Below are 26647 nucleotides of genomic sequence, written 5' to 3'. Positions count from 1 at the left end.
ATCATCCGATTCTATAACTTTGTTAAGATGCAGGTCCAACTGATACCGCGGTAGATATCTGTCTTTGTGAGGGATCCAGACTTGGGGACTGGGATAATGTTTGAGAGTGACCACTGTTCTGGTTTGTCGCCTTTTGTCAGTGCCGTATTACATATGTCCAGCAAGATGTCATCCAGGTCGCAGTTCTTCAGGACATCTGGTGGTATCTCATCTGGTCCAGCGCTCCTGCCCTATTTGAGTGCATATTTGCCTTCCTTCAGTTCCTCAATGGTGAATGGGCCGTCATCGATGTTGACTTGCGTTGGTATCATGGGTATGTCCTTTTCTTCTTCCGTGATCATTGGAGGGCTTCCCAGCAGGTTCTTAAAGTGGGTAAACCATGTCAGGACATGGTCCTGTGCTGTTTTACCACTTATTTGATCTAATGGGGACTTCTTCTGTCTACTGATCTCATTGACTAGGTGCCATGCTTCTCCATGCTGCATGTCTTCATTAACAGCTCCTATCTCTGTAATCCTCTCAGCTAGTTCTTCTTCCTTCAGATGGTCTTAGGTGGCAAAAAGATTCTTCTTTGCTGTCTTGAACTTGTCTCTTAGCTCTTCTATTTCGCTCCTTCTAAGACGATGTCAGGATGTTTTGAGATCCAACTCTTCTTGATTGGCTTCACAGTGGGCAAACTCTTTGTTGCACCTGTGTGTGCGTCTATGAGCTGCTGATAGCGGTCGGTGGCAGTCTCTTCCTCCCCCCTTTCCAGTGGGCCGAAGCGATTTCTCACCTCCACTGTGTACTGGGCTTGAAGAACAGGTTGTGAGGAGAATGCCTTCCAGTCTATGTTCTCCTTGGGACCTGTGACTTTGGGTTGCCACAGGCTCAGTCTCACTTGCATTGACACTACTCTGTGATCAGAACTGACCAAGTTGAAGGTACTGTAGGCTTCTGTGTTGATCACACAATTACTCTATTTTGTTCTTAAGAGGATGTAATCGAGCTGTTTCCTGTAGATGGAGGCTCTGTTTTCATATGTCCACAGTTTACCAGCTCACTTCTTGAATTGTGTGTTGGCAGCAATGAGACTGTGTTCCTGGATGAAATTAACTAGATATTGTCCATTTCTGTTGGTAAAGTCTTGGTATGAGTATGGAACATCTTCCAGTCCGACCTGGGCATTAAAGTCGCCGAGCACAGCCAGGAAGTTATGTGCCGGTATTGAAGTGACAGCTTCGTGAAATTTACTGTAGAGGGCCTCCACCTCCTTCTCCTTTGCCGGGTTTCAGTCAAATTCTGCAGTAAGGATTCTGTCACTGACTGAGACTACGCCCCTCAGTGCGTCCTTCGCCTTGTGGTTCAACATCAGCCCTACTCCACCTTGTGCTGACATCATCGTCAGCTCTGTCCATGCAGACCAGGTGATGAGGTGCATCCCCTCTACCTCTGTCAGGGTGTACATGACTGTGTTCTTGGATCCCCAGGATGGAGATCTCGTATCTGCTTGCCTATGATGCCAACTCTGTGCATCGAGGCAAGAGGCGGGTGGTGCTTACGTTGAAGGTTGAGATGATCGTTTTTACCTTACAACGCAAAATCAGGGCAGTTGCTTATTTAGAACAACTCTTGAAGAACAAATACTAATGGTAAAACTAACCAGGATTCCCGTTGTTTATTTGGGACACTATGTCACTTAATTGTGACACTATTGCTGAACTGTTTCTAACCAGTATCAGTCACGTGAACTTGTGTGGCTATTAATCACTACCCCATACTTGGAGCGAATCATTTTTAAATAGCTTCAGTTGTGTGTGTTTGTGTTCAAAGAGCAGTAAATTTTGTCACTGATAGTTGGCGAGTAATAACATGTAAGGCAATTCTGAACTGCTTTCTTACTACGGTGCCAAGCAGTCAGGCTTTCATGCTGGAAATGGCCGGGAGTGAAAGTGAAATTACTTCGCTCCTTCAAGTTAAGAACTGCAAAGAATTTGAAGATATCAACAATCATCTTGAATGTTACAATGAAAATGAAGATTTGGCGGATACAAACAAAAGCATTGTATGATGGCTGTCTATTACTTGCAGTAATTTTGTTCAGTTACAGTCAATCAAAAGACCACAAGTGTATATTGGCTGTTTGTTGTATCCAATGATGACAGTAAAACCTGTGCAGGAGAGTTTTTAAAGTGGAAAAGCTGTGCACTGGGAAAGTTCCACTCTCTCGGCCTTTAAAGTTCGGGTTCAGCGGGATGAGCAGTCGTCACAAGCTGGGATCTTCCTTGGTTGCAGTGGATGATCGTCACTTTTGTGCCTTATCATGACTTACGCTTGCCACGAAGCGTTGCAGAATCACCATCCTGGCTGTTGGATCTCGCTGTTGGTCTCATCCATCCACTTCACCGGAGCTGACTTCACATGTTAGGACAGGCTTGTCCTTATCTCACTGGGTTTTGAATTCTGCTGGCTACCCTCACCTGGTTTAGCCAATCTGTTGCAGTGGTTTACTGGGATGTAGCAGCTGTTGCATGCAAACAGCTACTTGGAGCCACAGGTGAGAGCTGAGTGTCCATTGGGGACAAAGGGTGAATAAGCTGTCCTGGAATGGATGTCACAAGTCCTCCCATGAGAGGTGCCAACCCTCTCCATGGACAGCCCATACATGGCACTGTACACTGGTTGAATTCCTCCATCAATGACTATTAGGAACGAATACGCAGTTTTATAGTGGTGGCAATATAATTTTTAGGACTATTAGGAACGAATATAATTTAATTTAAATATAATTTTTAGGACTATATAAATATAATTTTTAAATATAATTTTTAGGACTATTAGGAACGAATACGCAGTTTTATAGTGGTGGCATTGGAAGTATTCTCATTTGTTCTGTATTTAATTTAAATATAATTTTTTGTTACTCAGTTAAATGGTAGTTTGTCTTTTTCGTATCTTTTTAACTATTTCCATGAAATTCCAGCTAATTGGGGCAGCTGATTCATTGGGCCAAAATGTACTGATCCTAATGTGTCCAATTAACCAGAATCCACTGTATTTGTCAGTGATAATAATTCTGATTCTGAGCCATTACAATCTCTGACAGTGGTGTTGAGCGTAATTTCTGCAGAGCTGTGTCAACCAGAACTTTAATCTTGAGGGTTGTTTGAACTCTGGCCTGTGTTGCAGTTGATCTGACCAAGGCTGATAATATCTGTTTGGTTCAGGGCTAGGGAGGAAAGACATCAATCAGTCTGGGGTTTTGCTCATGATAACTACTTTAAATAGTGTTTCCCCATCAGACTTATTAATATGGGGAAATCAATAGTTCAGTAGTTCCATTTAATATCAGAGAAATGTATGCAATATGCATCCTGAAATTCTTGCTCTTGGCAGACATCCATGAAAACAGAAGAGTGCCCCAAAGAATGAGTGATAGTAAAAATGTTAGAACCCTAAAGCCCCTCCCTACTCCCCCCTCCCATGCACAAGCAGCAGCAAAGCAATGATCCTCCCCCATCCTCACCCACCTAGTTCCACAAAAAAGCATCAGCTCCTTCCACCCACCAAGCATGCTATGGCAAAGCCCCCAATAAAGACCATGATCTGCAGTACAGCAAAAACTAATTATAATATGATTGGTTTTAAACTAGTTCTAACTAAATAGTCTGCCACTTTTTTCTGTCTAGATTAAGTTGATGATCTAATGGACTGCTATTATCCTCAGAATAGTAGTTCACAGTGAGTCCGGCAATTAGAGGAAATTTTGAAAAAATATCCATTGGAATCTTGACACATTAGTTTGCAGTTAGTTTGTTGGCAAGCTTCAATTAACTGAAGCTTGGAGCTAATTTGGTGCAAGGCTGAAGTAAACGCTTGCAGTGGATGTCTACTTAATTGAAGAATGGATGCATTCATTCGCCAAGAAACCAGCATGTGATTCCCAAATAAAAATTCTCAGTTAACTTGATCAAATTCCTGGTTGTAATACTCATTTATGTAAACAAAGGGTTGGGGCTGAATACTTTTTCAAGGCACTGTATAAAGCTTTGATTATTCAATTTTGGGCTGTGTGGGCTGGGTATCCGACACTGCCTGTTTTTAGTGGTCACCAACCTGAGTGTGGCAGACAATCTCAGGTTTACTCAAGCGTGCACCTGGTACGCATGTCCCAATTGGTATAAGGATGGGATGGAGCTGCATTTAATGGCTGCATTTGTACTTCATTTCCTGCTGATGTCACACGGGATTTTATTATGATACCCCACAGCCAAGTAGCCTCGTGACAGTGATTGTCTTGATTGCTGAAATGTGGCCAGCTTCTCCTCTGTGAAATTCAACAGCTATAATGAACAATTTTTGTCAGTTGGCTTCTTATAATAATCATCGTGCACTTTATACATATCTAAAGCCCATCCCACATACCAACCAGTCAATGTTTCGGGTCAAGACTACCTGCATCCTTTTGTTCAGATAAGGAATCTTAACCTAGAATGATAGCTGCCCATTTCCTTGCACAGATGCATCCTGACCGGCTGAGTTACTCTAGCTGTTTGTTTGTTGCTCCACACACCAACTACAGAGACATAACAAAAGTAAAATCCTTGAGTCTAAAAAGCATCTGTTATGAGCTCGGAAGTATAGAGCTGATTGTTAGTTTGGCATGGGGGAGCACATTTGTGGCTGTGTGTATGTGCATGTGCATGCGGTGCTTGCTTTTGTTTCACCTACAGTATTTGGCTATGTTTAGTAGGTGCTGGGTCTGAGCTCCTTCTCAAGGATCAGCTTTATTCGTGATACATGTATTAGGAATTTGCTGTGTTGTGTTGGCGCGACGTGCAGAAAGACTCAACGTTCAACAGTTATAAAGAGTTCTATAAAAATAAGAGATTAAACTAATCTCTCACTGCTTGTTGTTCAGGGCACGCTGTCGCTGTTCACCAACGACAAGGGAGGAATAATGGATGATGTCATAGTGACCCGGACATCAGGTGGATATTTGTACATCGTCTCAAATGCTGGCTGTGCTGATAAGGACTCTGCTCACATGAAGGTGCATTGACTTTATTCCACATGTTAGGGATACAGAATCTCAGTGTCAGACACAGGTTGTACATTGTTTCACAGTACGGAATCTGGTTGGGTGAGGTGAACAGGACTTTGGGAATAATGTCTATAGATGTTCACAGATTGCTCTCTCACCCTTTCTGAAACCTGAAGATGCATTCTAAGGTCACTTTGCCAGGGTGCCAATGGGGTCATTTGGTGTGCTGTCCTTGCCCTGATATGTGGCCCTGTGCTTATCACCTTCCTTCTCTTTCCCAGGAGCAACTAGCCCAGTTCAAAGCTACAGGGAATGATGCCGACCTGGAGTTTCTGGAGGCCGGATTGATCGCGCTGCAAGGTGACTGCATTCAAATGCTATTTCAGAGCCATCATTAGTCTGGTAAAGGTCCTACCCCAAGCATTGGTTCTCTTTAATGCTGACTATCACAGCCAAATGTAAACATTTCAGGACTTCTTATTATCACTTTCCCTTCCCCTGGCTTCATGTATCACCTACTGGCTCCCCCCACCTCCCACTTCTTAATCTAGTTTCTTCCCCTTTCCTTACCAGTCCTGATGATTGGTCTTGGCCTAAAATATCATCTGTTGATTCCTCTCCTAGTTGCCATCTGACCTGCTGAGTTCCTCTGGCATTTTGTGTGTGTTCTGGATTTCTATCATTTGCAGACTCTCCTGTTTTTTTTGAGTAAGAATCCTGGTCTCTTGGCACTCTCAAATTTCTTGACAAGCGCAATTCCCCAATTCACAGATGGTGGCAGGAGAGCCACAGAATTGTATGTTGCGGTTTTTTTTGATAATTTAAAGATAAACATCAATATGGTTGTATGTAGGTTGCTCCACTCCAGAATGCCTCCTAACTAATTAAATACTTTCTGAAATGTGATCACAATTACAGTGTAGAACAGTCGGTGCATGCCCATAAGCAGCAATGAGGAAAGTGCCAAAATAATCTGCTTTGGAACCAAAGCAAAATTTTGCCGATGTTGAAAATATGAAATTAAAACAGGAAACTCTGAAAATGCACAGCCTATCAGACAGCACTTGTGGTGAGAAAGGGATTGATGGGATTGATAGCTTCAACATGGGTTAGTTCCTTATTCTTGGAAGTAATGTTTCTGGAATATTTGCGTCCGTCCAAGAGGGCAGATGGAGCCTTGGTTTAACATCTCATTCAGGAACATTTTTGGATATATATACGTTAACATTTCATGAAGGAAAAGCCATAAACTGAAGAGATTCTGCAGATGCTTTATATCTAAAGTAATAGACACAAATGCTTGAGGAACTCAACACGTCAGGCAGTATCAATGGAAAGGAATAAAAAAAACAACATTTAGGCTGAGGCCCTTCATCAGGAATGGTGCCTGACCTGCTGACTCCCGCCAGCATTTGTTCAAAGTAAATTTTATTATCAGAGTACGTATATATCACCACATACGACTTGGGATTCATATTCCTGTGGGCATACACAACAAATCTCTAGAACAATAACTATATAGGATCAATGAAAGATCAGCCAGAGACATTGGTGTTCCCATACCAGGCCGTGATGCAGCCAGTCAAAACACTCTCCAGTACATGCCTACAGAATTCGTCAAAGCTTTTGATGTCATGGTGAACCTCTGCAGACTCCTAAGCAGGTAGAGGTACTGTTGTGCTTTCTTTGCAATTACGTTTATATGACAAGTTCTGGACAGGTCCTCTGAGATAGTAACACCCAGGAATTTAAAGTTACTGACCCTGTCCATGTCTGATCCTCTGACGATGACTGGCTCATGGACTTCTAGTTTTTCTCTCTTGAAGACGACCATCAGTTCCTTGGTCTTTTCTGACATTGAGAGGTTGTTGTTGTGACACCACTCAGCCAAATTTTCTGTCTCCTTGTATGCTGATTCATCACCAGCTTTGATACAGCCCACACCGGTAGTGTCATTAGCAAACTTGAATATGGTGTTGGAGCTGTACCTAGCCGCAGAGCCATAGGTGTAAAGCAAGTAGGGTGGGGGGGGGGGGCTAAGTACACAGCCCTTTGGTGCACCTGTGCTGATGGAGGTGGTGGAGGAGATGTTCTTACCAATCCAAACTGACTGGTGTCTGCAAGTGAGGAAATCCAGTACCCAATTACACAAGGAGATATTGAGGCTAAGGTCTTGAAGCTTGTTGATTAGATTTGAGGGGATGGATGATGGTAATGAATGCTCTGAAGTGGATAAAGAGCATCCTGATGTATGCATCTTTGCTGTCCAGATGTTCCAGGGTTGTGTGAATGGCCAATGAGATGGTATCCTGTGTGGACCTGTTGCTCCAGTAGGCAAATTGGAGCGGATCCAAGTCGCCACTCAGACAGCCTCTCAAAACGTTCTATCTCTGTGGCTGTAAGTGCTACTGGAGAAAAAAGCCAGTTTAACTGCTCAATGTGATTCTGTTCTCTGGCCTTATGTGTCCATCATTAATGATAGCAGCAGTGCAAAGAGATCGTCAGCTCTGTGTAATGCTAAAATAAGTTGTACAAACACAGAGTCAGACCCCGATCTCACAAAGTCAAACCCTGGCAGAGTGATCTCACAGTTGTTTGAAATCAGCTCTGTACAATTAATAAAATTGTCAGTATAGATGCAGAGCCTGGACTGAGCTTGAGTGGTCCGGCGCTGGTAGGCCACTCTTGCAATGTTTCATTTTAAATCATGTAATTACAATAGATAGATACTATATTGATTCCAAAAAAATTACAGTGCCACAGCAGCATTACAAGTGCACCTATATACAAATATTAGAAGAGAAATAAGAAAGAATAAAAACTCAGACAGGAGGACTTCCGTTAATGCCCCTCCTCCCCTTCACACCCCATCCCTTCTTTATTTATCTAATATATTTTTTATTTTTCACCCCCCCTCTCCCCTCCCCCTCCCTCCCCCACTCCCTCCCCCCTCCCCTCCCCCCTCCCCACTCCTCCCCCTCCTCCCCCCTCCTCCCCCTCCTCCCCCTCTCCCCCCCTCTCACTATAACTCCTTGCCTGCTCTCCACCCTCCGGGCTTCCCTCCCGCCTTCTCTTTCTCCCCAGGCTTCCTGTCCCATGATCCTTTCCCTTCTCCAGCTCTTAGATCCACCCCTCTCCTCCTGTCTTTTCCTATCATTTCGAATCCCCCCCTCCCCCTCCCACTTACAAATCTCTTAATATCTCTTCTTTCAGTTAGTCCTGACGAAGGGTCCCAGCCCGAAACATTGACTGTACCTCTTCCTATAGATGCTGCCTGACCTGCTGCATTCACCAGCACTTTTTGTGTGTGTTGCAAGAATAAAAACTGTTACCTCAAACAGTCATCTCTTCCCTGCTATAGGCTGACTCATTACAGAGCCTAATAGCCAAGGGTAAGGATGACCTCATATAGTGCTCTTTGGAGCAGTGCAGTTGTCTTAGTCTGTGGGTAAAAGTGCTCCTCTGTTCAGTCAAGGTGGCATGCAGATGGTTCCCTAAGGATAATACGTCCAACAATTCCATAAAGTTTAACTTCCAGATTGAATGGTAGTAAGGAATGCAAGTACAATGTTAGCATTAATTTCATGAGACTAGAATATAAAAGGAAGGATGTAATTCTGAGGCTTTATAACGCATTTAGACTGCAGTTGGAGAGCCGAGTAGTTTTGGGTCCTGCATCTAAGAAGGGATGCACAAGCAGTGAAGAAGGTCCAGAGAAAGTTCATGAGAATGATCTTGAGAAAGGGAGTGTTAATGTATGTGGGACGTTTGATGGCTCTGGGCCTGTACTCACTGGAATTTAGAAGAATAGGGGTTGGGGGGGGGGCAGAAACGAATCAAATATTTAAATACCTAGACGGAGTGGATGTAGAGACGAAGTTTCCTATAGTGGGAGATTCTAGGACCAGAGGGCACTGCCTCAGAATAGAAGGTTGTCCCTTTACAACAGAAATAAGGATGAATTATTTAGGCAAAAGGTGGTGAATCTATGGAATTCATTGCCACAGATGGCTGTGGAGGCCAAGTGGATGTTGATACGTTCTTGATTACTAAGGGCATTATAGGCAGAAAGATGGGGTTAAGAGGGATAATAAATCAGCCATGATGGAATGGTGGAGAAGACGATGGACTGAATGGCTTAATTCGGCTCCTACGTTTTATGGTCTGATGTTGTTACAAATGGTTTTCAAACTGTGTAGCGAGCAAGTCTTGGTTTGCTGGCTTTGACTTGAGAGTTTGACGGTTAAGATTTTTATCCAACTGCACTCCCTGGAAGAGGCACACTGCTTTCTCCTGCTTAGGGTAGTTCTAATTGAACAGGAGCTCAGCAACTGTATCATAATTACTGAAAATCTCACTGAACAATTACATGTATATCAGTGATTATACAAAAATATAAGCAAGCATAGGAATGTTAAACTACAAGAAAAATAATAATTCTACACCTCAATCCAACAAAGGACATACCAGCCTTTCTTCCGGTGATGTTGGTAAGACAATTTCCATTCAAAATGTAGTTTGATTGAACGTTATTAATGATTGATTAATTATCAGGAAGTATAGGACGACCCAGTAGAAAGACCCTGTGATTAAATAGGGCCTTTCACAAGCTTTAACTGACCACATGGTTTCCAGTCAATGAATTTGAAGAGCTGTCGCCGTTGGAATTGGGAAATAATTTTAACACCACAGAGAAGTGGTATCCACGTAATCTGTTTTGAAGACAACCGATGCTGACTTGATATTGGCATGTCTCTGATGAGAGTCCCATCAGGTTGAAATAGTTTTTATTTTATTTATTTACAGATAACAGCATGGAACAGGCCCTTCGGTCCAACGAGCTGTCCCGCTCAACAGCTCGCCTATTTAACCCTAGCCTATTCACAGGACAATTTGCAAAGACCAATTAACCCACTAACCGGTTTGTTTTTGGACTGTGAAGGAAAACTGGAGCACCCGGAAGAAGCCCATGCAGCTCACGAGGGGAATGTACAAGCTCCTTACAATGGATGCTGAAATTGAACTCCACTGCCTTGACCTGAGCTGTAAATAGTGTTGCCCTACCACTATGCTACAGTGGTGCTCATGTAGGCTGGAGTAACACAAAGCACTGGATGAACTCATCAGGTCAGGCAGTATCTGTAGAGGGAACTAAATCTTTCTGGTTGAGATCCTTCATCTTGACTGGAAAGAAGGATTGGAAGTAGTGTTGGACCCTGATGTTTTTGAGCCAAGGTTCTTCAGAAGTCCACAGTAGCGGTTAGCACGACACTATTACAGTTCAGGCATCAGAGTTTGGAGTTCAATTTCGATGCTGTCTGTAAGAAGTTTGTATGTTCTTCCCATGAGTGGGTGGGTTCCTTCCGGGTGCTCTGGTTTCCTCCCAGATTCCAAAGACATACCAGTTGGTAGATTAACTGGTCATTGTAAATTGCCTTGCCATTAGGCTAGGGTTAAATAGGTGGGTTGGAAAGGCTTAATCTGCACTGTCTCTCTAAATAATGTTAAATAAGCAAGTCAAGCATGAAACTTATTTCATTCCTATAACAATTAATAAACGATCGTAGGCAATGAGGGGAAAGGGTGAGAGGAAGAAGGAGGAAAAGGGAAGTAACTGTATGGCATGGAAAAGAACAGCAAAGAGTCCGAGCCAACATGGTCCAGTCCTCTTATAGACAATCCATTCAAATTTCATTGTGAATTAACCAATAAAATAACCCCTATTCAAGTAATGTGGTACCCACAACTGCCACCATTTTAAAGAAAACATAAGCATACAAGTGATTATATAAAAATACAAACAAACATAAAAAAGTTAAACAACAAGAAAAATAACAATCATACAGTTCAAACCAGTATAAAAAGGTGGAAAGAAGGGGCAGATCAAGAGTAGCTGGTCGTAGGTAGATCCAGGTGAAGTTGGGTGATAGGGAGGTGGTTGGGAGAGTGGGGATGACATCAGAGGCTGGAAAGTGTTGGTTGGAAGTGACAAGGGGTTGAAGAGGATGGAATCTGATGGGAGAGGAAGGTGCAGCAAAGAATAAAAGGGAGAATAGTGGGGTGGGGAACCAGTGGGGTGAAGAGGAATGAAAGAGGGTGATGGTGGCTGTTTGGATGAGGAGCAAAGAGAAAGGAAGAATACTGGAGGAGAGAGGATTTGGTGGGGGGGGGGGGGCGCAAAGGGAAAGAGAAAGGACAATTACCAGAAGTTGAGAATTTCAGGTCAAATGAAGTCTCAATCTGAAACATTGAGTGTCATTTTCCTCCACAGATGCTGCCTGACCTGCAGATTTCCTCCAGATTCCTGCATCTGCCAAATTTGTGACTGAAATAGTGCTGTGGAATTATTATTTTTTTGTCTGTGCAGACGAGAGGGCAGACATGACCTTGGGTTGAGTTCTCATATAAAGATAGCCCTACCAAACAGTGGGAACATGCTATATTAATGTACTGAAGTGTTAGCTACGATTATACATCCAGGTCTCAGCAGCTGGAGCATTGTTCCCTAGCTCTCTGGTCAGAGATGATCAGGCTGTCCTTTGTCTTTCTCAAACCTTGACTGACCAGCATCTTACCCCATGGGAGGGAGGAAAGGGGCTTGTTTTTCTATTGTTGCTTTGTGTGTTTTGTGTTCTGTGTTGTTCTGTCAAGCATTGCGAGCATGTTGTGTTGCCTCTGGAATCTGTGGTGACACTTGCGGTCTGCCTCGGCACATCCCTAGATTGATGTTAACATAAGTGATACATTTCACTATATCATACACAAAATGTTGGAGGATCTCAGCGGGCTAGGCAGCATCTATGGAAAAGAGTAAACAGTCAAAGTTTTGGGTAACCAGAAGAAGGGTCTCAGCCTGAAACAGCGACTGTGTATTCATTTCCATTGATGCTGCCTGACCTGCTGAGATCCTCCAGCATTTTGTGTGTGTGTGATGCTCTGTATTTCCAGCATCTGCAGATTGACTCATGTTTGCATTTCACTGCATGTTTTGATGTACTGTACAAGTGATAAATAAGTCCGAATTTGGTTGGAAATTCTCTGTTCCCATGCATGGAATTGACCAAACCAAGATGCAGGAGCACCTCTAGGACCCCAGCATTTGCTTTTGCCCATCCACTCTGTTGGGATCTTGCTGTGCTGAAACAAATCCAGACTCCTCTTCCCATTGCAGAGCACAGCACAACTCTCTAGGTAACGTGGACCTTTTATTTACCTCCTTCCCCCCCTGCAGGTCCATCTGCAGCAAGGGTGTTGCAGGAGGGCGTGTCCGATGACCTCAGCAAGCTGTCCTTCATGTGGAGCGCGGTGACGACAGTGTTCGGAGTCAAAGGTTGCAGAGTGACCCGTTGCGGCTACACTGGAGAGGACGGGTTTGAGGCAAGTTCTCTTCTCCTGAAGTAAGTGCCAATAATCAGGTCAGATAGGTCTCTCTTATTTAGCATATACAAGGACATCCCCCTTAGAACAGAGATGAGAAGAATTTCTTTAGCCAGAGAGTGGTGAATCTGTGGAATTCATTACCATGGATGGCTGTGTATATTTAAAGGATCTTGACTAATAAGAGTGTGAAAGGTTGTGTGGGGAGAAGGTAGGAGAATGGGGTTGACAGAAATATAAATCAGCCATGATCAAATGGTAGAGCAGACTCGATGGACCGAATGGCCAAATTCTATTTCTATGTCTCATAGTCTCATTATCATCAAGGTAGTTAGAATCGGCATCAGAGAAAGGAGTGATTTTGATTTCGATACTCTGGTACATCAACCACCATAGTTCTGTTTTTGTACATGGCGCAACTTTTAGGCATCTCATAAAGTATGAGCAGACCAAATTTAGTACTGAGGCACACAAGGAGAAAAGACAAATATCCTGTCTCATTTCCCTGCCCTTGACTCATTTCTACCCCTTTCCAAAGGGACGGAGAGTTTTAATGATGAGAAAGATGCACCGAGGGATTAAGGGACTGAAGGATGTTCCAACAAGCGAAGCAGAGCTGAAGTTTGTAGGGTGGACAGCTCACAGTAGAAACAGCCAAGGCCATGGGATAATAAGATGTGGGTGAAAGTTTCATCTGATGAGCAGAGGTTATAGATGTACAATATTACAGCGATAAATGTAGACAGTGATAGGACGGCGAAGCAATTAGATGGGGACTGTAAACAGTGGACGGTGGAGAGTCATAGGTCAACTAAACAATCCGATGATGGCCACCTCAGGGTCTAACAAATGAATGTAGACAGCACGCTGCATTCACTACTAACAGACAATGGCCATATCTGGGTATGTCCACTATCTGTTCCACCCTCAAGACTGTTACCAAGGGGTGAATGGAGTCGGTAGTTTGGAACAAAGTTTATGATGAGCAGCCAAGGCAATAGAGTTGATTTTTCTCACTATTTGTGGAAACGTCTACTCCTCCAAGTGCAAGCAGACTGTACTTTAGAGAGACTGAGTAAATTTGCAACCAGCATTATTTTTCCTGATGGGTGTTGGGGAGGATCTTGTGGATCTGGAGTGGGAAGATCTGTTTTATTCAGAATCCTCTGCCTACGACTGGATATATGGAGATGAGGAGGGATTTCTTCAACCAGAGGGTGGTAAATCTGTGGAATTCTTTGCCACAGGTGGCTGTGGAGGCCAAGCCATTAGGTATATTTAAAGTGGAAGTTGATAGGTTCTTGATTAATAGTGTCAAAAGGTACGGGGAGAAGGCAGAAGGAATAATATATCAGCTGTGGTCGAATGGTCGAGCAGACTCAATGGGCCAAATGGCCTAATTCTGCTCCTGTGTCTTATGATCTTGTGGATAAAGAGTGAAACCAGGTAAATGCAGCCCAACACCTGATTGAGGAAGAGGATTTGGAGGAGGAATTTTCCAGAAGTTGTGAATACGTGAAAGGATGTGTAGGTCCTGGTTCCACAGTCCTGTGTAAGGTAGACACCTAACTGCAGTAGTTCAATGCAGTTGTGGGGAGGATGAACACAAAATTGGGAGTTGACGAGGTGACATCCTAAAAAAGAGATGAAAGAAGTTGCTTGTTGCAGCATTGGAACAGTGTGAAATAAAGTGGAATCAAGCATTGTGGCAGCAAATTGATGTTGCAGAAAAGTTAGAGCATAATAGAATGGCATTGAGGGTGAATTTCTGGATATGATTTAGAATGCTGCCTCATGGAATATTGCACAGGCTGAGAGCACAAATGGGAGTATTGTCACTCGACTACAGGAAGAATGTTATTAATCTGGAGGAAAGATTCACAAGGATGTTATCAGGACTGGAGGGCTTTGGTTACAAGGAAAGGCTAGATAGGCTGAGGCTTTTTACCGTAGAGTATAATAAGCAGAAGGGTGACTTCAGATCAGGGGTTCCCAACCTTTTTTTTTGTGCCATGGACCCTGACCATTAATTGAGGGGTCCATGGACCCCAGTTTGGGAACCCCTGCTTTAGAGGTTTATCAAATCACAAGGGCTGTAGCTAGGCGGGATGGTCATAATCTTTTTTCTTCAGATAGAGGGATCTGAAAATGAGAGGTCGCAGGTTTCAGGTGAGAAGGGAAAAGTTTAAATAGGACTGAGGGTAAACAGATTTACACAAAGGATGCTGGGTATGTGGAACGAGCTGCCAGAAGAAACTGTAGAAGTGAATACAATTACAATATTCAAAACGCGCATGGAAGGGTGCACGGATAGTTAAGTTTTAGGTGGCTGTGGGCTAAATACAGGTAAATTGGACTTGCTTGGATTGATGGCTTAGTCAGCATGGACATGTTGAGCAGAAGTTCTGTGCTGTACAACTCTATGATCTCTGACTCTGGGTGTATCTGAATTGGAGCTGATATCAGCCTGCAACGTGCTGGAGCCTGTGACATCCATTAAATGTGGGGCGGGGGGGTAGGTGGGGGGGTGCAGACTCTGATTGTGGAAGTGAGTTTTGGTCAGAATCTTCTAAAAGGTGAGAAGGGAGCCAAAAACCACTGAGGATGAACAGTGTGAAATGCACTGATGGAAGTCCTATTGGTGTGAGGAAGAGAGCTTCTTCAAGGTAGCCATGTGTGTGAGAAGTCAGAGTGAATTCGATAGTAATGGATAACAAACTACCGATGCTAGGATCTGAAACAAAAATGAATGGTAGAAGAACTCAGCCAGTCAACAGCCTCTGTCCAAGTCAAAGCAAGTGTACAGGTGTCCCCCGCTTTTCGAACGTTTGCTTTACAAAACCTCACTGTTACGAAAGACCTACATTAGTTCCTTGTTTTCGCTAACAGAAGGTGTTTTCACTGTTAATGAAAAAAGGCAATGCATGAAAAAAAGCAGCGTGCAATAAAAGGCAGCGCACGAAAAAAAATCAGCGCACGCCCCGAGCAGCCGCTCTCCCCCGGATTCGGAACAGCATTCTCGCTGGCATTGCTTAAGCATGTGCCTGTGAGCAGCTATTAGCAAGATGAGTTCTACGGTATCAGAAAAGCCTAAAAGAGCTCGTAAGGGTGTTACACAGTGTAAATCTAGACATAATTAACTGTTTTGATCGTGGTGAACGAAGTAAGGATAAAGTGAGTTTGGCTTGTGGAAGTTGACGAAGATGATGTTGGAGAGGTTTTGGCATCCCATGACCAAGAACTGATAGATGAAGAGCTGATGCAATTGGAAGAGGAAAAGATAACAATCGAAACCGAATGAGTAATGATAAAGTACGACTTTAATTTTGAAAGGGTACGTCGGTTTAGGGCATATTTGCAAGATGGTTTGAGTCCTTACAAAGAACTGTATGATAGAAAAATGCACGAGGCTCAGCAGTCAAGCAAGCCTTCCACATCAGCCACAGCAGACGATGAACCTCGACCTTCGACATCGAGGCAGGCAGAGATAGAAGAAGGTGACCTGCCTGCCCTAATGGAAACAGATGATGATGAAATGACACCCCAGTATCCCACCACCCCAACCCCCGGGCTGCGGACAGATACCGATTCGCAGAGAATGCAGTGGTAGCCGGGAGGCACACAGCACATCTTTAAGAAAAAAGCCAAAATAAACATGCTAATTAATTAGGTGCCACCCGGGACGTAATTGTCGGCCCAGATCAGAGGCGATGCCATCGACAATCCCCTCTGATCTGGGCCGACAATTATGTGCCTGGCGGCACCTAATTATTTAGCATGTTTATTTCGGCTTTTTTCTTAAAGATGTGCTGTGTGCCTCCCGGCTACCGCTGTACCTCTGCATGCTTCGCAGATCGGTATCAGTCGCTGCCCGGAGGGTGGGGGCCACTGCACCACCCCAAACCTCCGACGACTCAGCCTAACACACTATCATCAGTGTGCTCGGCACTTTCCTAATTCCGGTAAGTGATACTACACTGTACGTACATTATTTCTACTTTGTATAGGCTGTGTATTTTTAGGTGTTATTTGGTATGATTTGGCAGCTTCATAGCTTAAGAGTTACTGGAGAGCGCTTGCGCCGTGTTTTTGCCAACAGCGCCTGAGTGAGATTTTCGCTACGGAGAACAGTTCAGGCAATGCTTGTGGAAAAGTATTTCTACTTTATATAGGCTGTGTATTTATGATATCATTCCTGCTTTTACTATATGTTACTGTTATTTTAGGTTTTATGTGTTATTTGGCATGATTTGGTAGGTTATTTTTGGGTCTGCGAACGCTCACAAAATTTTCGCATATAAATAAATGGTAATTGCTTCTTCGCTTTACGACATTACGGCTTACGAACTGTTTCATAGGAACACTCTACTTTCGGATGGCGTGGGAAACCTGTATTATTGAAGTGCCTTTTTGTCACCATATACTACCTTTGAGATTTATTTACTTGTGGGCATTTAGAACACAGACCACAGAACAGTACAGCACAGGAACTGGCCCTTTGGCCCACAATGTTGTGTTGAATTAATAATCAAATTGCCAACTAAACTAATCTCTTCTGCCTACACAATGTCCATATCCCTCCATTTTCCTCACATTCATGTACCTACGCGAATGTCTCATAGAAGTCGCTAATGTATCTGCCTCTGACACCACCCCAGGCAGTGCATTTCAGGCACCCAGCACTCTCTGTGGAATGAAAAATCATTGCCCCTTGCATCTCTTTTGAAATTACTCTCTCCCACCTTCAATATTGGATATTTCAACCCTGGGAAAAAGATACCGTCTGTTTACTCTATCTATGTCTCTCATAATCTTATAAACTTCTATAGTCGACCCTCACTAATCCGACTACCTGTAATCCGGTTCCTTCGATAATCCGGCACTGATTATGCTTAATTTGATCCTTCTGTAATTCGCCATTTTCACTAATCTGGCACTCCTCAGGTCCCAATGGTGCCGGATTAGTGAAGGTGGGCCTGTACCAAATCTCCCCTCAGCCTCTGCAGCTGCAGAAAAAACAACCCAAGTTTGTCCAACCTCTTGTTATAGCGCATGGCCTCTAATCCAGGCAGCATCCTCTCCTGCACCCTCTCCAAAGACTCGACATCCTTCCTATAATTGGGTGATCAGAATTGTATGCAATACTCCAGATGTGACCTAACTAGAATTTTATAAACCTGCAATATAACTTCCTGACTTTTGAACTCAATGACTCGACTAATAAAGGTAAGCACGCCATATGCCTTCTTAACCACCCTTTCAACCCATGTAGCTACTTGCAGAGAGCCATGAGCTTAGACCCCCAAGATCCCTCTGCTCATTAACACTGTTGAGGATCTTGCCCTTAACAGTGTACTGAGTTTTTAAACTTGACCCACCAAGGTGCAACACTTCACCTTTGGCCGGTTTAAACTCAATCTGCCATTTCTACACCCATATCTACAACTGATCTATATCTTGCAGAATACTTTGCTATCCACAACACCACCGATGTTCATATCATTTGTAAGCTTACTAATCCACTCATCTACATTTTCATCCAGGTATTTTATATACATCACAAACAGCAGAGGTCAGGACAGGTCCCGACGCAACACCACTAATCACAGACCTCCAACTAGAAGTCCTTTCGACCACTACTTTCTATCTTCTATGGACAAACCCGTTACGAATACAGATGGCCCCCATGGAACCCCATTTATCTTCTGAATGAGCCTCCTATGAGGGACCTTGTCAGACACCTTACTAAAATCCTCCACAGCTCTACCTTCTCCAATCACTCTTGTCACCTTGACAGAATGTTCAGTCAAGTTAGTAAGACATGACTTGCCCCACACACAGCCATGCTGGCTGTCTCCAATTAGGTCGTGGTTTTCCAAACGGTCCTAAGTCCTATCCCTAAGAATTCTCTCCAGGAACTTCCTTACCATTAACATGAGATTCACCAGTCTATAGTTTCTAGAATTATCCCTGGTTCCCTTCTTGAATAATGGAACAACATTAGCTACTTGTCAGTCGTCTGGGACCTTGGCTGTAGCTAGATAAGTCACGGAGATATTGGTCAAAGCCTCAGCAATCTCTTCTTTTGCCTTTCTCAATAGCCTGGGGTATATCCCATCAGGCCCTGGGGACTTCTCAGCCTTAATGCTCTTTAGGAGACACAACATACCTCCTCCTTTACTTTGAGATGCCCTGGCATATCAATACTCTCAGCACTGATCTCCCTGTCCTCCACGTCCTCTTTCTTGGTGACCTCACCCACATCCTCTGCATCCAAGCAAGTGTTTTTCCCCCTTTATCCTTGAGTGATCCTACCCTCTCCTAGTTATCCTCTTGCTCTTGATAGAATATCTTGGGATTCCCTTTGATCCTACTTGCCAAGGACTTTTCAAGGTCCCTCTTCACTTTCCTAATTTGTTTTTTGAGTTCACTTTTGGCATCTTTGTAATCCACAAGGGCTCTCTTTGATTCTAGCTTTCCAAGCGTTACATACTTCTTTTTTCTCCTTGACTAAATTCATCACTTCTCTCAACATCCAAGGTTCTCTTACCGTGCAATCCTTGTCCTTGCTTCTGACCGAAACATACCTATCCTGTACCCTGTGCAGTTGATCTTTTAACACCATCCACAAAGTACCTGTGCCCTAGCTTAGCATCATGCAGATGTTTCTGTAAGAAGAATAAGAGCTCTATGGACCACAGGAAGAAAGCAAATCTACGGCAGGACGGACAGTCTCAATCTTTAGTGAAAAAGCTCCCTGTACTTGATGGAGAAAAGATTTTTGCATTCCATTTTGACCCCAGAAGAGTTCTAGCTTTGGCAGAGTTCAGAAGGGCCTGATAATATTTAAATAAAAAGAGAAAATTATAGGAATATTTGTAATATGAGTAAGGGACGTCTGTCATGATATTGAATGGTAGAGCAGTGAGCAATGCTCTCATCATTCCCTCCTTTTATTTATGAGGCAGAGAGCAGAGTAGTGGGCAAGGATCCTGTCATTCCTTCCTTTTACTTATGAGGAAGAGAGCAGAGTAGTAGGAATGGATTGATCAGACCTGTAGGGGAGAGAGGCATTGATATTTGATGTCACGTAAATGGGACAGTGGGTGTAAAATGATCCTGGGCTATGGGTAGAAATACGTATAAGGGTTAGAAGCAGGACTAGAGTAGTCAGGACTAGAGGGAGTTAGATATGGCCCTTGTGGCTAAAGGGATCAGGGGGTATGGAGGGAAGGCTGGTACAGGGTTCTGAGTTGGATGATCAGCCATGATCATACTGAATGGTGGTGCAGGCTCGAAGGGCCGAATGACCTACTCCTGCACCTATTTTCTATGTTTCTATCCTCTGGACCCTTTCTTGCCAATTCAGCAACAATGGTGATGGTCATAGAGAGATGTAGTACAGAACCAGGTCCTTTGGCCCACTGTGTTTATGCCATCCATCAAACTCCCATTTACACTAATCCTACATCAATCCCATTTACTAATTTCTCCCCACAATCTTATCAACTCCTCCTGTACACTTGGGGGAATTTACATTGGGCAAAGTATCCTGCGCATCTTTGGGATGTGAGTGGAAACTGGAGCATCCAGAGGAAACTCACAGGCACAGGGAGAACGTACAAACTCCTCACACACAGCACCAGAGCTCAGGATTGAACCTGGGTTGCTGGCATCATGAGGCTACACCAATGTCTCAACCATAAATCAGCGCTGAAACTTCGGTCTGTTTATCCCTTGATTTCTGTAAGATCTAGAAAGTATCGATTTGATTTGAGTGTAATTAGGCTTCCAGACTTGTCCAGGATACAAAATTATAAACTTTCACAATTACATTTGTGATGAAAATTCTACTCATTTTTGTCCTGGCAGGCCTACTTTAAGATTGTTTCCCCTGGTTGTAAATCCCTCAGCTCAGGGAAATCTCTCTTATCTCCACCCAATACCCGATGACTATTAGTTTTGCTCCACAGATGCTGCCTGATGTGCCGAGTTCTTCCAGCATTTTGTGTGGTGCTCTTGCATTCACCCAATGGGATTTAATGAGACTTTATGTGATTGTTTGAAACTCTGAGTAAACCAAGTCTTCCTTCTCTAATATCCCATTGTGTGACAGACCCACCATCCCTAGAACCTCTTATGTGAATCTTTGCTGTTCTCCCTCAGTGAAGTACAATATATAATTTTTTAGATCAGAAGTCCAAAAATATAAACGATTCTCCAGACCTGTTCTCATTAAGATCCTAGATAATTGCAGGAAAATATGTTAAAGCTAATGTACCATTTGCTTTCCTAATTTCTTACTGCATTTGCATGTTGGCTTTTGGTGACTGGTTTACAATAACATTGTGGTCTTGCACTAGGATTTGGGTTTAATAGGACGTTCTAAAGTCTTGAGAGACTGGATTACAGGGAGATGTTGGGAAGGCTTGGACTTCAATCCTTGGAACATTGGAGACTGAGCAGTGATCTTGTAGATGACCAGAAGCTCACGAAGGACATAGAGTGAATATGCACAGTTTTTTTTCCCCAGGGAAAAGTAATCAAGAACTATAGAGCACGAGTCTAAGGTGAGTGGGAAAAGATTTAATAGGAATGTAGGAGGCAACTTCTTCATCCAGAGAGTGGTTATGTTTATGAAAAGATCTGCCAGAGGAAATAGGTGAGGCAGGTAGAATACAACATTTAAAAGATATTTGGACAGGTACATGGATGGGAAAAGTTCAGAGGGATGTGGGTCAAATGTCACCATAGGTGACTTAGGCCGAGGGCTTTTCCCAGTAGTAAACATGAAATGCTGAAGATTTTTACAAATGCTTCAAGATTTTTACCCTGGGTGTCACAGATCTACATGTTCAGCATCGCAAGTTTTCCACTGAAGTGGGTAATTCACATTTTTCATATTGTACTCTACGTTGTTGCCTTCTCACTCAGTTGACACTATCCCCTTGGATCCTTCATTACAACTCATTTGGATGAGCATGGAGATGAAAGTTGCAAGCCATTTTTGTGGGATTGACCAAAGTTTAGAGTGAAGTGGTATGGTTGCATTGGTACAGGCTGTAGAGATTGGGGCAGTTGGTTTGAGAATGTTGCAGGGCTATAAGTAGAGACCGTAGTTTAGGTTTGAAATAAGTATAGGGCTCTGGGCAGAAGATACTGGGTTTTGGAATTAAATTGATTTAGGGGTGAGGACAGAAAGAGAGGTTTAGAATGGAAATGTGATTAAGAGCAAGAGCCAAAGGGTATGGGATTGATGCAGATCTGTGGGGAGAAAATGAGGCAGTGGTTGGGTGCAGGCATAAGGATATGGAGGAGTAGTGATCGGGAGGAAAATGAGGTAGATTTGGTTTGGAATTAATGGAGGAGCATGGGGTAGGTCAAATGGAGGGATTGAGTTTGAGGTGGAGACTCACCCTTGGAAAGAGTAGACACGTGGGACTGGGATTAATGTTGGAAACAGGATTTTCTATTAATGCAGGGCTGTAGCTGAGAGCAGACCACTGGGATTGATGGGGATGTATTGAGAGGGTAAGGAAATAGAACTGGATTTTAAAATCTACAGAACGATCGGGAGTAAGCAGGATAGTGTATGTGGAATTGGGACTGAGGTAGTTATATTAGACGAGGTGTGTATTTACAGGGACATTACCAGGCTGGAGCATTGATAAAGGAATTGGCTACATTGTGGAACAAAAGAGACTGTAGTAGATGCCAAAACCCTTGCACTTCAATCAAAGTTGTGTTTAGTATCAATTGTATGCATAAGTACAATGAAAAATTGCAACAGCATGGCAGGCACGTAGCATCAGATACACAACATTCACAGGAAAAACCTAAATCACGTTATTATTTTTATTAAAGTCATAGAGCGCTACTGCACAGGAAGAGGCCTCTTGGCCCATCTAGTCAATGCCAACCCATTTCTCTGCCTAGTCCCATCTCCCTGCACATAGACAAGCCAGACCGTCGCCCTCCATACCCCTCCCATCCATGTACTTATCCAAACTTCTAAATGTTGCGATGGAACCCACATCTTCCACTTCCACTGGCAGCTTGTTCTGCATGCACACCAGCCTCTGGGTGAAGAAACTCCCCCTCCGGCTCCCCTTAAACATTTCACCTTTCACCCTAAACCTATGGCCTGTAGTTCTAGTTTACCCAACCTCAGTGGAAAAAGCCTGCTTGCACTTACCACATCTATACCTCTCATAATTTTATAAACTCTCACTCTCCTATGCTCCAGGGAATGAAGTTCTAATCTGTTCAAACTCTCCCTATAACTCAGGTCAAGTCTTGGCAACATCCTGGTAAATTTTCTCTGTACTCTTTGAAGCTTATTGATACTTTTCCTGTGGGTAGGGGACCTGAACTACACCCAGTACTCCGAATTTGACTTCACCAACATATTATACAATTTCAGTAAAACATCAACTCCTATATTAAGTACTCTGATTTGTGAAGGTCAATGAGCCAAAAACTCTCTTTATGACTCTACTTGTGATGCCACCACTTTCAAGGAATTATGGATCAGTGTTCCCAGATCCCTCTGTCCTAACGCACTCCTCAGTGCCCTACCACTCACTGTGTGAGTCCTACCCTGGTTTGTCCTCAAAAAAGTGCAACTTCTTACACCTTGTCCGCATTAAATTCCATTTTGCCATTTTTCAGCCCACTTTCCCAGCTGGTCTGGATCCTGTTGCAAGCTTTGATAGCCTTCCTCATTGTCCACTGAGCCCCCAATCTTGGTGACATCCACAAATTTGCTGATTCAGTTGACCACATTATCACCCAAATTGCTGATATGGATAGTAAACAACAGCAGACCCAGCACTGATCACTGTGGCACACCAATAGTTGCAGACCTCCTAGTCAGAGAAGAAACCTTTAGGCCTCTCCGACCCTTCAGGCCCCACCACCCAGCAACCCCCGATTTAACTCTAGCCTAATCACAGGACAACTTACAATGGCTAATTAGCCCACTGACCTGTATGTCTTTAGACTGTGGGAAGAAGCCAGAGGACTCGGAGAATAACCGTGGTTTCCATGGGGAGGACATCAGAGTCCTTACAGAGGACTCCAGGATTGAACTTCGAACTCCAAGGCCTTGAGCTGTAATAACATCACACTAACCACTATGGTACCTTAGCTCCCCCTAAATGCACTGCTTATTTCTGTAATTTAGAATCACTTATATCTTTGCACTGTACTGTTTCGCAAGGCAACAAATTTTGTCATATAGATTGGTGATAGTCGGATTCTGAAATTGTAAACAATTTTTACAAAAATCACAATTAGAAGAAAAATATCAATTGCAGTGCAATGTAGTCATGGTGTTGCTTTAAGATGAGCCTGTCCTAGCTTGTGAAGTCAGCTCCAGTGAACTGGGCAGATGGGATCTACAGTGAAATCCAATGCTCTGGAAGGTGATACTGCAGCGTTCTGGAGAGTGAAGGGCGTGACAAGGCACAGAAGATGTCATGGTCATCCACTGCAACCGAGGAAGACCCCAGTTTGTGACACTTGTTTGTATCACTGGACCCAGACTTCTGAGGTTCAGAGAGTAGAACTGCCATAGTACAATGGCCTTTCTCTTTAGAAACTCTCCTGCACAGGTTCCCTGTCATTGTCAGACATGATGGACAAGATGAGCACTTGTAGTTCTGCAACTTGCAGGGTGACCAGCTGAACAATTATTTAGCATGGACACTGGCTGCAGTTGCCTTTCTGAGGGGCAGGTTGGGTTTATGGGTGTCACAGGACTGTGCAAGAGCATAAGGCATTGGGATTGGGACATATCTGAGAAGGCAGCAGGGTTAACAGGGTGCTACCTAAGAACTATGGAGTAGCGATGGACCATTGCTTTCTGTTGTATTGGGAACAAGTAGTAACATTTCCACTTTTGAAATTTTAGATCTCAGTACCCATTGAACACACTGTTGAGCTGGTGGAGTCGCTGCTGAAGAACAGTGAAGTCAAACTTGCAGGCCTCGCGGCACGGGACAGCTTGAGGCTGGAGGCTGGCCTTTGTCTTTACGGAAACGACATTGATGAGACCACAACACCCGTGGAAGCAAGCCTTTTGTGGACTATAGGTACTCTCCTTAACCCCTGGTGTGTCTGCAGAAGATACAATACTCATCTTTATAAGCAGGATCAGATATCACTTTTGAAACTTGCTAATTTGACTTGGTTCATTTAGTTCCTGTACTGGCCCAGAACTTAGCCGTTAGTTCTCTTTCGTATTTCAGTTCCTACTTCCTTTTGTCCATTTAGCCTCATAGCTTTGATGATAAAACAAAAGATTGATTGAAGTAGCGTCACGACGGTGCAGCGGTCTGCAGTGTTGCCTTATGGCCACGAGGACCCAGCTTTGACACTGCCCTCTGCCATCTGTGTAGAGTTTACACATTTCTCCTGTGACTAGCATAGGTTTTCCCAAATGTTCCAGTTTCCTCCCACATCCCAAAGACATGCTGGGTCAGTAGGTTAAATGGCTACTGTCAGTTGTCCCAATACAAGTAAGTAGCAGGAGAATTGGGAAGAACCAATCAATGCTGAGAAGAGAATAGGTTCCTGGGAAATGAATGGGATTATTAGATTGCTCTGGGAGATAGCACAGACTCAATGGGCTGAATGGCCTCCTCAATATGATATGTGAATTCTTAAATTCTTCCTGCTTGTAAAAATTAGGCAAAACTTCTATTTCCTTTAATGCCTATTTCACGTCCATCCCACTCCCATTATTTTGGTTTTAGTTTCAGTTTCTTCCTTGCTTTGTTCAAAATCCTCACACAAAATGTCCCATTTCTCCTATCTCTGTCAATATTGATTGAGTTTTCATCTGCAACGTCTCTTGCCCCAGAATGGTAAGAGTGTTCTGATAACTTAAAACCATTTAAGACCATAACATATAGGAGCAGAATTAAGCTATTTGGTCTATCGAGTTTGCTGTGCCATTTAATTATGGCTGATCCATTTCCCCTGTCAGCCCCAATCTCCTGCCTTCTCTCTGTATCCCTTTATGCCCTGGCTAATCAAGAATCTATCAACCTCTGCCTTAAATACACCCAATGACTTGGCTTTCACAGCCGCCTGTGTGAACAAATTCCACAGATTCACCACTCTCTGGCTAAAGATATTCCTCCTCATCTCCTTTCTAAAAGGACATCCATCTATTCTGAGGCTGTGTCCTCTGGTCTTAGACTCCTCCACCATAGGAAACATTCTCTCCACATCCACTCTATTCAAGGCCTTTCAACATTTGATAGGTTTCAATGAGGTCTCCTCTCTTTCTTCTGAATTCCAGTGCATATAAGCCCAGAGCTCTCAAGTGCTCTTCATATGATGTCTTTCATTCCCAGAATCATTTTTGTAAACTTTTGAACCCGCTCCAATGTCAGCACATCTTAGAAAAGGGTCCCAAAACTGCTCTCAATTGAGGCCTCACCAGTGCTTTATAAAGCCTCAACATTACATCCTTGTTCTTATATTCTAGTCCTCTTGAAATGAATGCTAACATCGCATTTGCCTTGCTCACCACAGACTCAACCTGCAAATTAACCTTTAGGGATTCCCTGCACAAAGATTCCCAAATCCCTTTGTACCTCAGATTTTTGAATCTTCTCTCCATTTGGAAAATTGTGTACCCTTTTATTTCTTTTATTAAAGTGCATAACCATACACTTCCCAACACTGTATTCCATCTGCCACTTTTTTGCCCATTCTCTTAATCTGTCTAACTCCTTCTGTAGCCTCTCTACTTTCTCAAAACTACCTGCCCCTCCAACTACCTTCATATCATCTACAAACTTTGCCATAAAGCTATCAATTCCATCATCCAAGTCATTGACATATAACGTAAAAAGAAGCAGTCCCAACACAGACCTGTTTGGAATACCACTATTCACCAACAGCCAACCAGAAAAGGTTCCCTTTATTCCCACTCCTTGCCTCTTCCAATCAGCCACTGCTTTATTCATGCTAGTATCTTTCCTGTAATACCATGGGCTCTTAACTGTTAAGCAACCTCATGTGTGGCACCTTGTCAAAGGCCTTATGAAAATCCACGTACACAACATCCACCGATTCTCTTTTGCCTGTTCTGCTTGTTATTTCTTCAAAGAATTCCAACAGATTTGTCAGGCATGATTTTTCTTTGAAACCATACTGATTACTGCCTATTTTATCATGTGCCTTCAAGTACCCCGAAACCTCATCCTTAGCAATCGCTTCCAACATCTTCCC

At 43.4% G+C, this 26647-nt stretch overlaps 1 protein-coding gene across 1 annotated transcript in view; it reads left to right on the top strand.

Moving 5' to 3' along the window:
* amt (aminomethyltransferase) overlaps positions 1-26647 on the top strand; it is a 56608-nt gene that overhangs the window by 21686 nt on the left and 8275 nt on the right. Inside the window, exons 4-7 of the mRNA XM_072280673.1 lie at positions 4901-5032; positions 5305-5383; positions 12255-12400; positions 24315-24495. Coding sequence (XP_072136774.1) covers positions 4901-5032; positions 5305-5383; positions 12255-12400; positions 24315-24495 — 538 coding nt within the window. The remainder of the gene's footprint in view (positions 1-4900; positions 5033-5304; positions 5384-12254; positions 12401-24314; positions 24496-26647) is intronic.

This window comes from Mobula birostris, chromosome 16 (assembly GCF_030028105.1).
Source record: "Mobula birostris isolate sMobBir1 chromosome 16, sMobBir1.hap1, whole genome shotgun sequence".
NCBI classification, from domain to species: domain Eukaryota; kingdom Metazoa; phylum Chordata; class Chondrichthyes; order Myliobatiformes; family Myliobatidae; genus Mobula; species Mobula birostris.
Note: the sequence above shows the minus strand (reverse complement) of the source record. Positions and strands in the feature narration are given on the sequence as shown.